Genomic DNA, 16,703 nt, shown 5'->3' with positions numbered 1-16,703 from the left:
ATTATTATTTTTTAAAATTTATTTTTTTTTGATAAATATAATATACAACGCTTTACAGTTTTAACCTTTCTTATATCGTAAAGTAAAAAAAAAATCCCCATATTTCAATGTTATTATTATGGCTGCAGCATTTTTTTTTCATTTATTAAGAGAAATGTTTAAAACGTCAATTGACTTAGATTAGAAACGTAATACACTTTTGTTTATCAGCAGAACTGAATTATTAGTGTTTATAAATGTTTTACTGGTTTGTCATATTTTGATATATACATTTGTGTTAAACATTCCCCCGGGTGATCAATGGCCCGCCCCAAGGTACAGAATCGGCCGAAGTTGGCCAGAGAGATCGGAGGATGCTGTCGCGGGAAAATGAGATAGCGCAAAAATGGAGGAAGGGATGGATGTAGGCGACACATTCGATACTTATGAAGATTTTGAAAAAGCTTTAGAAGCCTACTGCGAAAGAGAAAATGTTCAATACACCACACAGACAGCAAATCAACAAAAATTTGGCCAAAAAAGTGAAAACTTATGTATATTATCAATTTTGCAAGAATATAATGTGAAATTGCCGATTCAAGAAGAAAAAATTTTTTGAAAATTTTGTCGTATTCATCAGTAGTGTGACCGTATAAAAAATGTCATTGAATTAATGTTTAGGACATATGCAACTTTTGATGCAATAATGCAGAAATTATATATTTTACAAAACATTTGAAACAATTACATACTTTTATTTTAAAGAAAAAGGTAGCTATTAATCTCTACGTAGGTGAAATAGTCTTTGGTATATAACCTGGTCAATGAAATACCTGATTTTATTCTAATAATGCGAAAGTGAAAATTGTTGCTTTAATTACGAAGTTTTAATTTTTTGCCAAGTTTTGTTGATTTTATCATTTGTTTTAACACATTGCAAATACCATTTTAGATATTATCTCTCTTTTTATTGTGAAATACAGCTATCAAAGCATCCTGACTTGACTTCAGCTGACTTTTTATGCTATTGAACAGAAGTTCGAGGCCCGGAGAGGCCATTGTGAAAGTAGTCTCTAAACCAAAGTTATTTCATGTAAACTTTTAAAAGCCTTTTATGATCTACAATCAAATTATTTTAAAAACTTGAATTGATATTTCAAGAAAATCCCATTTAATTAAAATAAACAATTTAGATCGTTTGTATAATCAATTTTTTTTCAAGTTTGAATTTACCTTAGAGATTAAAGAGAACCAGAAAAATCATGGCGGCCCCCATGAAACACAACGCGAGTGCACTGTGTAGAACATATTTGCTCTATTTTGCCAATCATCATGTTGATTTTAGGATTTCTGTACGTAGAATTGATATGCTCTTCTACTCTTATTTTTTTCAAAAGAGATTTATATGGTACTTTGGTTCAAATTCAACTAAAAAGAAATGTTTTATACAGTTATATTTTTACATCTTATTTGTTTCTTCAACATTGATACAGGAGTTGGTGGCCCTGGCTGAGATGTTTGGAATTGACTTGCCAACGGAGAGTTTGAAAACACATGATAAGGAGGTATTTAATTTGTACTGTCTGAGTTAAGTTAATTCAACACACATTAACTTTAGCCACTTGAGGCCTTCGGCTTGTTATGAAATAGTTACACATGAAACTTGGTTCATCATCATTTAACTAAGGAGGGAGAAAATGTGATGAACCAGACTAGGATTTGAAACGGGGCCCCTGGAGTCTCTTTTCAGGCAATCTACTAAGTGTGCTTTCTTGCTACTAGTGATCAAAACTGCCTGACTACAACATCCCCCCCTCTTTTAAGGTTTCGGGCCCCAACCTGTGCTCTTAACATATTATTTCCAGAGCATGCTGTTGGCACCAGATATGACAGAAAATTTAACAGCCCAGCTCAGAGTGCTTCTTTGATTCCATGATGTGATTTTTTTTTATTATTCAGAGAACACTTTAAATTAAACATTTCCATGTCTCTTACAATTGATATAGATATTTCTTAGTTTTCTTGTGAAAGAAACTTCAGTTCAAACCACCATTATTCATATTAGAATGTTTATTGCCATCAGAAATTAGAGCTGCATTTCTTTCTCAGTCAAAGCATGTAGAACAACTCTTATTTTTCTAATGAAAACCTCCTATTCAATTTTCTTCCATGCTTTTTTTTTTTCATTTTCAGTGTCCTTTTCTCAACCTCACCTTGACATCAGAAGTCCAGGCAAAACAGCTAGCAAGTAGAAGTGTGCTTATCAAGTAAGGTCACCTTTTTTGAAACATTTAAAAAAAAAGTAAATCATGCTGAAGAAATAAATTTTATTTAAATTCATTGTGTTGACAACTGCTGTAAATTCAGGTACCTTTAGATGAAATTTTCAGAAACAGTAATGCTTGTTTCAGATCAGTTATAGAGTTATGGGGCCATGGAAACACACAAGAAGATTTGTTTCAAGATTTAAAGAAGTCCACAGATTTAATGGTAATTATTTTCAACAAAGCCTTATCAAAATTACTTGTTTTTGTTATCAAATCCAATTATTGATACTATACATTTTTAATAGTTGATTGATTTTATTTTTCAGGTGCCATATTTCTCTGAAAGTTCCTCGTTGAAAGTTATTGTTGATGGTTTCAATAGGTCTTTACCACAAAAATACAAAATACAGATCATAGAGGTAATAAGCTTTTAGGGATAAATATCTTTTTTACAAATACTGTAAAATCACATATTTTCACGGGGTCAAATTTTCGAGGTTTGAGGGAAAAATATTTGTTTGTGGGATTTGATTTCATGGTTTGGAAAATTTTTGTTAGTAATGCAATTGAAATTTTACATTTTGTGCCTAAATGTGGTGGTATCATAAATTTGTGGGTCTCTCCACAGCTCGAAAACAATAAAAATTACCCCACGAAAATTTGTGATTTCACAGTACACTCTGGTAAATACTGTTGACTATTCATACATGTACGCCAATGTGAAAGGTAGGCACATATGCTTGAGCACTGGATATTTGAATAAATATCATTGACGTTGCTACTTAATGTTACTAAATGATTGATTAAAAGTTGAAGAACTGCACATGTAAAACATACGAAATTCAACTTCATGTACTCCTTATGTTAATCATAAGTTGTCATATAGTTGCTACATGTTCACGTTCTGTTATGTAGTGGCTCTCACTTTGGAGGAAATAAAATATTACATAGATAAATGTGGATCTTTTGATATGCTTACTTACAATTCCCACACAAAGAATTATCGTTTATATAGTTATTATAAGTGAGAGGATCAAAATATTTCATTTTAAGTAAATTGATTTTATTTTTTTCTCCCCAGAAATTATTAACAGATGATGTTCTACCGTTTAAAGGGAGAATCGATCTTAAAAACCCGGAACAAATCTATTATTACTTAGAAGACTTTGGGAGGCAGTCGAAAAATGCCAAAGGAGACCCTCAGCATATCTACTTTGGTAGGTGGGTAAGTATTCTCTTCATAGCACATTGTAAGTACCTGTAAAACTGCAAAATTTAAATAGGGTGAATTCACCATGCATCGGATACCCTTGTACTTCAACAAGTTCTAGCGATATCGCTACCGACGGAAAATTATCAAAATGGAGTTTAACATTTAGTTTGTGATTGAAATATCAATTTGGGACACAATTATATGCCCTTTATTTAGAAAATATCCTCAAAAATCGAGTTTTTAGGAATAACTCAAAATTCACCATGGATCGGACATTGTTTACCATGCATCGGACAGACGGTATTTTGACTGGATAAATATCATTGCAAGTAGAAGTGTACCTTTATTAAAGTGCTTTAAAATCCTTGATATGGATATATTTTTATCTTTTATCTAAGAATTAACCCTCAATTATATCTAATTGACGATATCGTTGCACAAATGTAGAACGATTCAAGAGACCTCACTCTGCCTTAAAAATGCTTTAAAATGCTTATAATGCGGTAATTCGCGCCTTTTTTCATGGTTTATCACACATGGTTTGTAGAGATAAATTGAGTCAAATTCCAGACGTCATACATCAATAACCTGTATTTTGACTGAAAATATAGAGTTTTTATTTTCCTTTTTCGCAAAAAACAGCTATCAGCTGGGTTCTGTATGAAAATGGTAGTGCTTACCTTTGCATCGGAAAGTGTCCGATGCATGGTTAATTTGTGTCCGATGTACGGAGAAATGAACATACTAGTGAAAACCAGCTTTTAAAAGAATTATACGAACATTGAAGTGAAATTTCTTTAAAATTTATGTAAAATTATCAATCTTTGACTTTATTCACCAAAGTCTGCCTCGTTCCGTTGAAGTTAACCATATTTATCAGGTTAATAAAAATAATCAGGTCAATTGAAATTTATCAGGTCAACGTTTTCAGCGAATATTTCATAAAATTGCATCAAAAATTTATATGATTTGATATAAAACACTTATAGTAAAACTATGCAGTTAACTTATATATGGTCAATTATAACATAAATTTAACCATATCTATCAGGTTAATGAAATTATCAGGTCATTCAAAAATTATCAGGTCAATAAAAATTTATCAGGTCAACGTTTTCTGCGAATATTTCATAAAATTGTATCAAATATTTATATGATTTAATATAAAACACTTATATTAGAGTAAAACTATGCAGTTGGACTATATATATGGTTAATTATAACATAAATTTAACCATATTTATCAGGTTAATAAAAATAATCAGGTCCTTCAAAATATGTCAGGTCGACGTTTTCAGTGAATATTTCATAAAACTGCACCAAATATTTATATGATTTGAAATAAAACACTTATATCATAGTAAAACAATGTAATTAAAATATATATGGTCAATTATAACATAAATTCAAGCATATATGAAGTTAATACAAATTATCAGGTCATTCAAAAATTATCAGGTCAATTGAAAATTATCAGGTCAACGTTTCAGCGAATATTTCACAAAATTGCATCAATATTTTATATAATTTAAAATAAAACACTTATATTATAGTAAAACAATGTAATTAAAATAAATATGGTCAATTATAACATAAATTCAAGCATATTTATGAAGTTAATACAAATTATCAGGTCATTCAAAAATTATCAGGTCAATTGAAAATTATCAGGTCAACGTTTTCAGTGAATATTTCATAAAATTACATCAATATTTTATATAATTTGAAATAAAACACTTATATTAAAGTAAACCAATGTAATTAAAATATGTATAGCCAATTAAAACATAAATTCAAGCATATTTATGAAGTTAATACAAATTATCAGGTCATTCAAAAATTATCAGGTCAATTGAAAATTATCAGGTCAACGTTTCAGCGAATATTTCATAAAATTGCATCAATATTTTATATAATTTGAAATAAAACACTTATATTAAAGTAAAACAATGTAATTAAAATATGTATGGCCAACTAAAACATAAATTCAAGCATATTTATGAAGTTAATACAAATTATCAGGTCATTCAAAAATTATCAGGTCAATTGAAATTTATCAGGTCAACGTTTTCAGCGAATATTTCATAAAATTATGCATGTTTTATTAAATAAAGTATATTTTATCATTGAATTATGGTTAATAATCAATAATTAGTTTTGAAAAATCATAAACAACTCATAATTTTCTAATATTATTAAAAAAAAATTCCATCAGGTCAATATCAGGTCTTTAGTATATCAGGTCTTTAGTATGTCCCCGTTGAAGTCGAATTTTAAGAACGATAACTCTAAAAATCGCAAAATCTTAAATTTCTGGTTGTTCCCCTTTGATGATGTAAAATATGACGTAACTTCAAGGCCATTCTCGTGGTATTTTTATCACAACATGATAATAACAATCGGTATCATTAAAAAATTTAAGTCTTCAGCTTCAAGACAGAAACAAATAAATACACGGAACTTGAAAGAGAGTTTATTGTCTTAAGTTGTCCGATGCAAGGTATGTGTACGATGCATGGTGAATTCACCCTACAATAGTACATGTTTATATATACTGTATTTCACTCATCCTAAAAATTTGTTTTTCAACTTTTAGGTTGCAGATGGGAACCGAGATGAAATTCAGAATCAGCTTGTGACAAAAAGGTCCTTTATTGGTAACAATTCTATATTTTGTTGTTCTGTTCATAATTTGTGGGCTTCATAGAATAAAAAAAACAAACATCAAATGGTGTGTTTAAATCATTAACACAAAACACAGTATTTATTTCTTACTTTGTAAAATGGTTGTCAGGGAGTATATTAGATTGATTATTTTTGCAGGAAATACTAGCATGGAGGCAAGTCTTTCACTGCTCATGGCCAATTTGTCAAAAGTCCAGAAAAACATGCTTGTGATAGATCCATTTGTTGGAACAGGTTTGAAAACAATTATCAAGTAATAAAACTTGTTCAAATTCAAAATTAATCTCAATTTGGACAGGAAATTCAATTTTGCAAACATTTTATTCATGAAGATATAATTTCAAGACAGTAAAATTTTAACTCAGTTCACCGAAGACTTCAATCATTAAAAAATACAGGTACATGTATTAAAAAGTGTATTTACATTTTACAGGTAGCATTCTAGTGCCATGTGCATACCATAAAGCTTACGTCATGGGAACAGATATCAATTACTTACTTCTTCATGCTAAAGGTAGGTACTTAATCAAAATGATTTTAAAGAAAAATGTTAATTATTCTTTGATATTTAATAAAGCTTTTACAGTGAGTAACTTTGAAGAAAATTTAAGATTTGGTATTGTCAAAATATTTTCTTCGTATGTATTGAAAGAGGAACAAATATGAAATATGTGTTACATATATATATTTCATGCTCACCTGAGCTGACGTTAGCTATTTTGATCAAGAGTATCTAGCCTGTGTATATTGTGTGTTGTCTGTATACTTTTCACATTTTTTACCTTGCTCTGATAAAAAAACCACTGAGTTTTGCTTTTATCGAACCAGTGTTCAGCTGAGTGATGTGGCCCATGGGCCTGTTGATCTAATTATTGTTGAAATTATGTGTATAACAAAATATATACTTGAATTTGAAGCTCAATTTATACAATATTTGCCATACAACAGCTAAGCCGAGCAGATCTAACCAGAAGGAGAGATCGCCCAATGAGAGCATCAGGAATAACCTGGCAGAGTATGGCCTGGAATCTTATTACTGTGATATCTTAGTCGCTGATGCTTCCAAACACGCCATGTGGAGGCAGCCAGAGATATTCGATGCCATCATCACTGATCGTATGTCTGCAGTCACATTCTCGAATAATTCTAACAGAATGTTAAACATAGAATATCAGTATAAGTAGATGATTTCAACATGTATGATAATTAATCATTGTTTAAAAAGAAAAAAAAATGTTCGCCAGTTAAAGGAATAAATATTATGATATTGTAACGAAACCGAGGGTATCGTGTAATAAACTCGTGGGCCGCTATTGGTTTTTCTGGTCACTTGGTTGAGGTTTGATACTTCCGTTGGTCACAGTTTATATAATGGTTAATAACCAATTTTTGGTCACTTAATTGGTTAACAGAATGACCAACTTTTGGTCACTTATTAGGTTGACGTAATGACCAAATTTTGGTCACTTTAAACAATGTTTCTTAGGAATAACACTTGTTAAAAGTTGATAACATTTATTAAGACGATCAAATGGTTCACTTATAAACACACAAAATGGTACACTGTAACTTGGTTGGCACAACATTATTTGGTTAACAAAAAGGTGATCAACCGATGGTCAATCCAGGACGTTCCTAATAACTTGGTTCCCTTTAATGGTTTCGTATACATAGACTTGGTACCGTCTTATAACGAAGTATACAGAGTCGTTCCCCCAAGGTGACTTTGGTCACTTTTCCCTTACCAGGGAAGGCTGTGTGCTCCGAGTCGCTCCCCACAGCCAACTGAAGTCTAAACCCAAAACAGCTGGTTTATATAGACAAAAGTTGTTATGATGACGTAAGAGACAATCAGATACCTATTACGTCACAATCAATGCAATCAATAAGTTAGCGGGTTTTAACCATCAAAATTACCTACTTAATTAATATCGTTGTACCCATATAAAACATACAAAATACACCACTTTGTCATTAAATCACACATGTTAAATTAATAAAGTCATTAAATCAATTATAATTGGTCATTTCTTTCGTTAACTGTTCATTGACAATTATTTACGGAGTTTATAAACATCGGGTTCAAGTTCCATATATTACAAACTTGTAGACAAGAGTTAACCCGAATTTCACAGGTACACTTCGTGAAACGTAACAATATTTAGAATGATTAAATGGCATTCTCATGGAAGATGTTTTAATATGTGTTCTAGCTCCTTATGGGATCAGGGAAGGGGCAAAGAAAGTTGGGAGAGAAGACCCCCAAGGATCACTTACACCAGATCAGTAAGTATTATGTACATTTACTTGAGTCACATGTAAAGCATATTTACATGCAATCAAAGTTGAATTTTTTTGAGAAAGTACTAATATAAACCATTTGCCTATGACATATTTTGCCTTAATTGGAGTTATTCCCCTTAGCCGCCATCTTGAAGAGCAAAGTAGGGAATTTTCCTCTTTGAGCTACAAATTTTAAACATGAATGCAAGGAATATATGTGGAAAATATTTACAATATTAAAATCATGAATTAATAGAGGCTTTAACAAATATATATTCATAAGAAAAATTGTATTATCTTTACCTCAGTAACGAGAATAACAAATTGAACTTGGTTGAATAATGAAGAGATCTGGAATTTTTACCTACAATTTGACGGACATAGGAAATAACTGTTGCTTAAATCACCTCAATGGAAAACACTCTATACACTTGGATTTATTATCATATTTGTTTATCGATATTTTCTTGATTTTTAGAAAAGTGGATCACATTCCACAGAAAGTGGACTATGGTTTGTCCAACATCTTTAATGACCTTTTGAACTTTGGTTACAAATTCCTGCTGCTTGGTGGCCGACTGACGTACTGGTTCCCTGTCCACAGAGCCGAGTAAGTACCTGTAGTTTAAACCTAGCTATTCATTCGTTGAATGTTTGAATGACAGGATTTCACAAAGAAAGTATGTGTTCTTGTTCAGGATGCTGTGAAAGGAAGATGTTTATAAAGTTCTTGATTTTATGTTCATCTGTATTCTAATTATTTTTTTTTTAGTTCTGAAGATAACATTTCACAACATTTGTAAAAATTTGCCATAATAGCAAACATAATTTTTAGCAAAATTTTGGCATTATTAGCCTAACGAAAATTTAATATCACTAAATATTGAATGCATTTCATTTGTTACACCTTCTTTAGTGAACATTTCAAAATAGCTAAAATTACATCTCGCTAAAAATATAATACCACAAATGTTTTATTGATAATTGATAGAACTTTTGTTATTTTTTTAATTTAACTGAAGATTTTGCATTTTTGTAGAATTTGCTGCAGTTTTTCAGATGATGAAATTATATACAGTTATATATTATTTCTCTATTTCCTTTGTAGTTACAAAGAGGAAAACATTCCCCACCATCCCTGCATGAAGCTGATGTCAAATTGTGAACAGGTGTTGAACAAGAGGATATCAAGACGACTTATCACCATGGAAAAATGTCAGCCATATAGGGTCAGTACAACACTTACAGATTTTCACCTCTTGCGTAGAAAATTCAGTTAAGCAAGCTTACTTCCCCCTCTCCTACAAAAAAGTTCAGTTTCTTTTCATTTTAATAACAAGGGAAATAATTCAATTTCAAACTTCAAAATAGAAAATTGAGTTATTCCCCTTTCGATGTGCCACAAAACAGTTTTTGACATAATGAATCTAAACCCTTTAATTGTATTTTTCCTTATAGAATAAATGTTATATTTGCAGGAGGACCAGTATTTGGCTAGTCAGACCAATGTGGACCACTACCTCAATGCCTCTTTCAGAGACATGTATTTCAAAGTGGCAGAAAATGCACAGAAATCTTCCAAGTCTGAGGAGAATTTACAGACCAATAAACCACCATAAAATTTCTCCAAGACCATTAAACGATTTAAATTAATGAGACTATAGCTTTCTTCAAAAGCTTGCAGTACCATGGAATGGTGAATGATACCTGTGGATTGCATCAGGAAAATGCAGTCTTGCTCACACCTTAGAGATTCTCTGACAACTGAAAATTTAGGGTTTGATACTTTCTTTGAAAGAAAACCATTGTACCTTGACAGAAATATCAACTTCAGTAAATTGATGTGTGGACCGTTTCCTGTGAACATAAATGCTTTTATTTAATGAGATGCAGCAAGCTCACCATCATAAGAACTGGATTCTTTGCATGTAGGTTTCTGCTTTATCTGAAGAAAAACCAGTTTGACAAAAAAATATTCACACAATTCTTGTAAAATCATGTACTGTATGTCTTTCATAAAAGCAATAAATAAGAAACAGAACGTCTCCATTATTTCCATACATGATTATTTTGCAGATGCTGACATTATTATAAATTACCAAAAGAAAAATCTCCCATTATTCATGTACATGTATGTATCTTTTATAATACCAAAAATATAATAGAACAATAATCCAATTTTCAGTGATTATAGGAATAAACCAGCAATGGCAATAAACTTCTGAATAATGGTGGGAGAATAAAAATTACTTTAATATACATGTATGTATTTGCACAGCTACTTTCAGAATTTCTTTAGCATATACCAAGGTAAAAACATGTTATAGAAGAACACGCGAAATTAATAAGGTGAATTACTCATGGAATATTGTCCTTCTCATGGATTTGGAAACAACTGGTCTTGAATATCAGAGAGACATCAAACCCCAACCTACAGACACAAAAAACACATACAACTGTACATATTTATCCATGGATAAATATAATATATAATCAAAAAATACATCAACAAGTATTCCATAATACATGTACATGTATTAACATTCAACAATCTCTGCTCATTTCTTTCAGAATTGCACAACAAAATGTGTTACATGTACATATCAGAAAGTTTGTTCTTTGTTCCAGTTTTACTGAAACCCTGACTGCATGTAATACATGTCAACTGTTATCATAGTGTTTACTACATGCAGCTCACAAAATAATGATTTACTGTGCCATGATAGGTTAAAATTTCCAGATGAACACAGGTGTGTGTAAAAGTGTGTCGAGTGGTGCATCCAGATCACATTATGAGGAATTAGTGAAGTGTTTGTTCAGTTAGATGTTTTCTCTGTGAGGGATTCTAACACTCGCTCTATAGACTCTAACACCCTGGTCTGATTCGTGAGATCTTCTGGCTGGACAGTCTGTAATAATACAAATACCCATCAATTAATCACAGGTACAAATGGTACAAGATGGAAGTTTAGGTCTTGTAAAATTGCTTGAACCATGCCAAAAATACGTTTTGGTTCTGGGGACAAAGATGGGGGAGGCAAGGTTTTCAATTTAATGGATATCTTTTTTGGAAACAAATTTATAATGGGAAGGGAAATACAATGTAACTCATAATTCTCATTCACTTCAATCAAATGGAAAATTCCCTCTTTTCAATATCAACCAACATATCAATATGTTGGCATTCACCATATAGTACAACATTTTTTATAATTCAAAAGAACTTCATATCAATATATCCATTATTCTCTTTATCCCCTTTTAACTGTTCCTCAGAAGACCAGATAAGTTAAATAGCTCTACTTACAGTGTATTTTTCTTTCAGCTGTTGGGCTGCCCATGCTGCATACTTGATATTACTCTGTTTGTCTTTCCTTTGTGCACTGGCTGCTAAGTTACATGAGGCCTACAAAAGAGACAAGATTTACTCTCTCAGAAATGCTTACAGGTATAAATGTATCATTGGTTGTCTGTAAGGAACACCAATATTTAATAACTGCAGAACAGAAAGAGCAACTGCATATTCTAACAAAATTTAATATTTTGTGAATATTCTAAGGGGAAAAAATGCAAAATTTTCTCAAGAACAAAAAGGCACCTCCTGTTGAAATCTATACAAATATATGCATGAGGAGGAATTACATACCTGGTAACCTATACAATGTTTTAGTGACATCAGTAACTTACCAGGAAGCAGCCATACAGGGACCGTACACTGTTGGGGTTGAGTTTTATGGCCTGTGCAAAGTAGGTCCTGGCTACGGCCATACTGTCTGGGTCACCCATTGTGTATTTTATCTGTAAAATATATAAATTAAGAGGTCTAGAATTTAAGAAAAAAATTCTAAATAGAGTATTTAAGTATTTTTAGGCACATTTTTGGGCCCTACCATGCCCTATTGCCTTAAATGACACATATTCTTTTTGATGTTACCTGAATACAAGAAAATGTGTCTTTTTGTTGAAGAAAACAAATATGTCAGATGAACTTAAAAACAACAAGTTGAAAATGGACAGCATTTCATCAGAAGTTCTCAACTGAATCTAAGACTGAGAATAAATTGTCCCTATCTCTCCTTCTTAAACAACTCAAACTTAAATTTATAGGACTTTGAATGAATCTGCAGATCTACATGTACCGGTAGTTTGATTATTTCAATACATGTACTGATATATCAAACTTTGATTATTAACTAAAGAAACTGGGATGACAGCATGACATACTAAGATTTAATATAATCTGAGGAAATACAAACCTCTGCAAATTTTTGGTGATACAAATGATTATGGGGGTTAGACATGATCAGTTCCTCCATACAGAATGCCGCTTTGGTGTAGTCTTGAACAGCTAAATATAGATCACATAGCTCCATCCACGCCTCAAAGTCTGTCATAAATCTGAAATTATCAAAAATGGTTCCCATTATTTTGTGGGTATGTAAAACAGTCATTGTTCTTTTCTATACTAAAAAAATTGAATCTTTAATTTTCTCATAATTCTGAATTTATTTTTTAAACATGCAATAGGTATATGTATTTGTAATTATAACTAAGCCAGGAGAAAATTTACATCTAGTACATGTACTGTCATGTATATGTTCATCAGTAAAAACAAACTTGAGCAAATTTATGGTTTCTGAGTTTTCAAATTAAATTTGCATTAAGTATCTTTTATTCAAGAAAAGGCTTCTGTCCAGGAGACACATTCATATCTACACAGTTTATGTGTATGCTTCACTTACTGTTTGAGATATTTGTTTAATTCATCAATGGCCTCTGTCATTTTGTTTTGTGCTTTACATATAGCCACTTTCCTTTTCCTGGCAAACTGAATAAAAGAAATACACATTCTTTCAGGGTACTTCTTCAATACACATTTTGATTACTTCATACACAAGTCGTAATGTAACAAGAGACATGGTGTTTACCATATTTGTTGGGTCGTCTTTGATTATATCATCATACAACTCTCCGGCTTTAATGAACCTGAAATTTTCAAAGGAAAAAGTATCATCCATCTATTTACATTGTATATCTTTGAAATATTGAAATAAAAAAACAATAATCAAGCCCCGAGTCCAATGAAACAATACAAATTTAGAGCAGAACAAACATGGACCTTTATAATCATCATAAGTGGGATCAGGTGCCACATGAAAGTAAACATCCCCTGTCAATCAGTCACACCTGCTATGTCCTCCTTGTCATGACTGGGCAATGTGTTTTATCCTTAGATGAGATTCTGGACCCAAGAAAAAATTTTTACTTTAAAAAATTCATACTTTACCTTTCTTCAGCTTCATATTTCATTCCCAGCAATCTTTTCACCCTCATGGATTTGGGAAATTTAGCTTTAAGGAGTTCTATACAGGTCTGAAATTGAATAAAACATTAAACTATAAATGCAGCAATTGAGAAAGAAATTTCTATATCTATATGAGTAAATTCCAGAAAAAGTCTATCAGAAAATATTAAAATGAGGTTTGAAGTTTACCTACATTGTTAAATTTAATTAAAAGCATGTTAAATGCTATTCAGCATAGTTTTAAATATGCTTTATTCAAGATTTCATCTTTACCTCTGAGATGTCAATCCTTTGACAGTCCAGTGCAGCAATGCAGACTTGTTCATACACTGTCCACACTGAAAGCAGATAACAAAATGTAAATGTTTTAAATTCACTGACATTTTTCACCCAACTCATACATATAACATATTCTGTTTATTAATTCCTCAATTTTGTCGGCTTAAATTTTTTGGATTGGGGATGATTTAGAGTGATTGTTAAATATGTCATTTTGATCTTAATTTTGTATGGTATGGCACTGATAAATCATTTTTTATATACACCAAGGTTTATATTATTAAGCACTTGATTTAGATGATGATTTCCTTTTTACCAATACACTTTGTATATACATGTACATTATTTCTTTTAAAATGAATTTACAAATCAGGTCGACACTAATTTCAGTATCTGTAAATGTACAGCTGCAGTTCCTGATAACTGAACTATGCACTTTTGCAATTTAAATCACAAAAGTTCAGCACATGATGATTAACAGATTTGATTTGTTGCATGATGTTGCATATGATGATACACATTTCAAGTTTACACCTCTATATCTTGTTAAATACAAATGTATAAGTAATACAAGTGTTGTCAAATGGCTGGCTATACATACACTCATCTCCAAGTTTGTTCCTTTCTGCCATAAGGACATCTTCCCAAAGTGAAACAACTGTTTGTCCATCTCTAATCTGGTCCTCTCTCATCCTACGTAGATGATTTCTTGCCTCTGTAAAATTCATGTTTTCATGTATCAAAAAATTCAATTTTAATTCTACCAAATGAAATTCTAGAAAAACCTGTTAAATGATTGTTGTTGATAAATTAAACTTGAAGCTCTGTCTGTTTGATAAATTAGCTTATTTTGGCAAATTGTGGACAAGCTTTTTACACAGTTTTCGCAATGGCCTTAATACTATTAATAGAATAATAATAATAGAATTCCAATAGTTGTTATTAGCAATAATGAGCAGTAAAGCCTATTAGTATTAGCACAATGAACTAAGAACTCAGAATTTTAAGTAACACAGATTCATTTTCTTCTTCATAAAGGATGTCTAATGTCATAACAGTAAGCAGCATGAAGTACCAACCACCAAGAAATATGACAGCCAGAACTAATCTTCGCTAGCCAAGGGTTTCTGATACGCTACTCTCCTCATAATCCCTTGGCATACGGTGTTAATAGAAGTTGGGTTTTTTTCTCGAGTTCTGATTGGGGATTCGGTACATCCGGTCGACCAATCAGCAATTGTTTTTTTTGTCAATGACGATATCTGCGTTCGAGATATATCTTGACTCTTTAGTCTCGGGAATGAAAAAAGGAAGTAAATGATCCGTAAGATAACATGCAATTCTATGAATAGCTATGGTGTCATCCAATATCTTCTAAATATGTGATTAAGAATCCATACTGAAGCTTCAGATTTGTATAATAAATAAACATAACTTAATTATTGCTTCTTAATTATTTCTTTTAAAACTTTGATTTCATTTTGTTTAATGGGCGTCTTTATTTCTGTCGATGATGCAATCTGTGCGTATCTGGTGGATTCATGATCACATGATAAAAACAATCCCATCTTTTGACTACACCGTCACCGTATGCCAAGGGTTCATGAGGAGAGTAGCGTATCAGAAACCCATGGCTAGCAAAAATGGCCAAAACTCAGAACTCGACTTTCAGTATTTAAATTTTTAAGAATTTTTTTGAATTTTCATTACATAAAATACCTTCATCAAGGTATTGGTAATACCTTTATCAAGCTATATACCTTTATCAGGGCATTGTGCTGGACCTGCTATATAAGCAATCACATCACGATCAAAGCATTTGCAAATATCTTTATCTTAATTTTCAAAATTTTAATCTCCTTGTGTTACTGGGTCTGGTTGACTTTAACCGGAGCAAATCCATACACAATGTCAGTATGTGAAAAGATCGCATCTGTCTATCTGGATTGTTTAAGTAACACCAAGACATTAAGTGCTATTGCGGTTAAAATTGGTTGATGTTGTAGATAGTAGCATACATTAGCATGTTCTTGGGTTTGGACAAATATAATATCTGTAAACAACCAAAGAAAGAATAATTTAAGAGTTTCACCTTCCCAAGATACGTGACGCGCCATATTGGATTGCCTGGTTCCCTGCCTCTCATTCTATGAGAAGGCTAAATAGCGAAAACAACATCATAAAAAATGACATATTTCCTTATTCACATTTTTTTGAAAAGTTTATTTATTTCAAAATTACAAAATTAACATCACAATTATCAAACGATATTTATAAACATTTGAAACATTGAAATACGAAGAACTGAAGCACTAAAAAGTTTATTTAAACCGTAATTTATTTGTATTATTAATTAATTAATTAATTTATTTATTGAAAATTTTGTTCTCTCTCTCTCTCTACACACAAAGATGTTATGAGGAGAAATTTAAAAATATCTGATGACCTTTTTTCGAACCTGAATATTTTCAATAAAATATACCGTATTTGTGCTTAGGCCTAATCAAAAACATTTTAGGTTCCTCAATTTTTTTTTTCTAAATTCTCAGTTTTTTTAAAGAATAAATTCAGATGAGATAAATACACCGTTGGATTTTTAATTTAAAAAAATTATTAATTATTCTGTTAAATGCCCTTTATCACTTATGTCATGCGTAAATATATAAACCGGGGAATTTTTGTCTTAACAACT

At 31.4% G+C, this 16,703-nt stretch overlaps 2 protein-coding genes across 2 annotated transcripts; one reads left to right on the top strand and one right to left on the bottom strand.

Moving 5' to 3' along the window:
* Positions 1–1,237: 1,237 nt before the first annotated feature.
* Positions 1,238–10,428, top strand: LOC134253573 (tRNA (guanine(10)-N2)-methyltransferase homolog). The gene is made up of 14 exons (XM_062736101.1): positions 1,238–1,331; positions 1,473–1,544; positions 2,173–2,246; positions 2,391–2,469; positions 2,573–2,665; positions 3,328–3,471; positions 6,056–6,116; positions 6,283–6,378; positions 6,578–6,658; positions 7,093–7,260; positions 8,358–8,430; positions 8,906–9,037; positions 9,536–9,656; positions 9,906–10,428. Exons 1-14 carry the CDS (start codon positions 1,242–1,244, stop codon positions 10,044–10,046), a joined length of 1,425 nt encoding a protein of 474 aa, XP_062592085.1. The 5' UTR covers positions 1,238–1,241; the 3' UTR covers positions 10,047–10,428.
* LOC134253575 (ER membrane protein complex subunit 2-like) lies at positions 10,415–16,195 on the bottom strand. Its single transcript, XM_062736104.1, has 10 exons — positions 16,104–16,195; positions 14,613–14,726; positions 14,006–14,070; positions 13,715–13,800; positions 13,356–13,413; positions 13,170–13,255; positions 12,684–12,825; positions 12,115–12,225; positions 11,735–11,833; positions 10,415–11,336 (listed from the first exon to the last, which is right to left on the bottom strand). Exons 1-10 carry the CDS (start codon positions 16,126–16,128, stop codon positions 11,244–11,246), a joined length of 879 nt encoding a protein of 292 aa, XP_062592088.1. The 5' UTR covers positions 16,129–16,195; the 3' UTR covers positions 10,415–11,243.
* Positions 16,196–16,703: the final 508 nt, after the last annotated feature.

The sequence above is a fragment of the Saccostrea cucullata genome, unplaced genomic scaffold, assembly GCF_032062105.1.
Source record: "Saccostrea cucullata isolate Sc308-1 unplaced genomic scaffold, CSIRO_AGI_Scuc_v1 ctg110, whole genome shotgun sequence".
NCBI lineage: Eukaryota > Metazoa > Mollusca > Bivalvia > Ostreida > Ostreidae > Saccostrea > Saccostrea cuccullata.
This window is presented reverse-complemented; position numbering and strand designations above follow the sequence as displayed.

Coding starts and splice junctions, on each gene's coding strand:
- LOC134253573 (XM_062736101.1), top strand. CDS start 1,242: ATGGCGGCCCCCATGAAACACAACGCGAGTGCACTGTGTAGAACATAT. Junction 1,545..2,172: donor TGAAAACACATGATAAGGAG/GTATTTAATTTG, acceptor TTTCATTTTCAG/TGTCCTTTTCTCAACCTCAC. Junction 8,431..8,905: donor GGATCACTTACACCAGATCA/GTAAGTATTATG, acceptor CTTGATTTTTAG/AAAAGTGGATCACATTCCAC.
- LOC134253575 (XM_062736104.1), bottom strand. CDS start 16,128: ATGGCGCGTCACGTATCTTGGGAAG. Junction 14,071..14,612: donor GAACAAACTTGGAGATGAGT/GTATGTATAGCC, acceptor ATCTGCTTTCAG/TGTGGACAGTGTATGAACAA. Junction 12,226..12,683: donor ATCACCAAAAATTTGCAGAG/GTTTGTATTTCC, acceptor TATATTTTACAG/ATAAAATACACAATGGGTGA.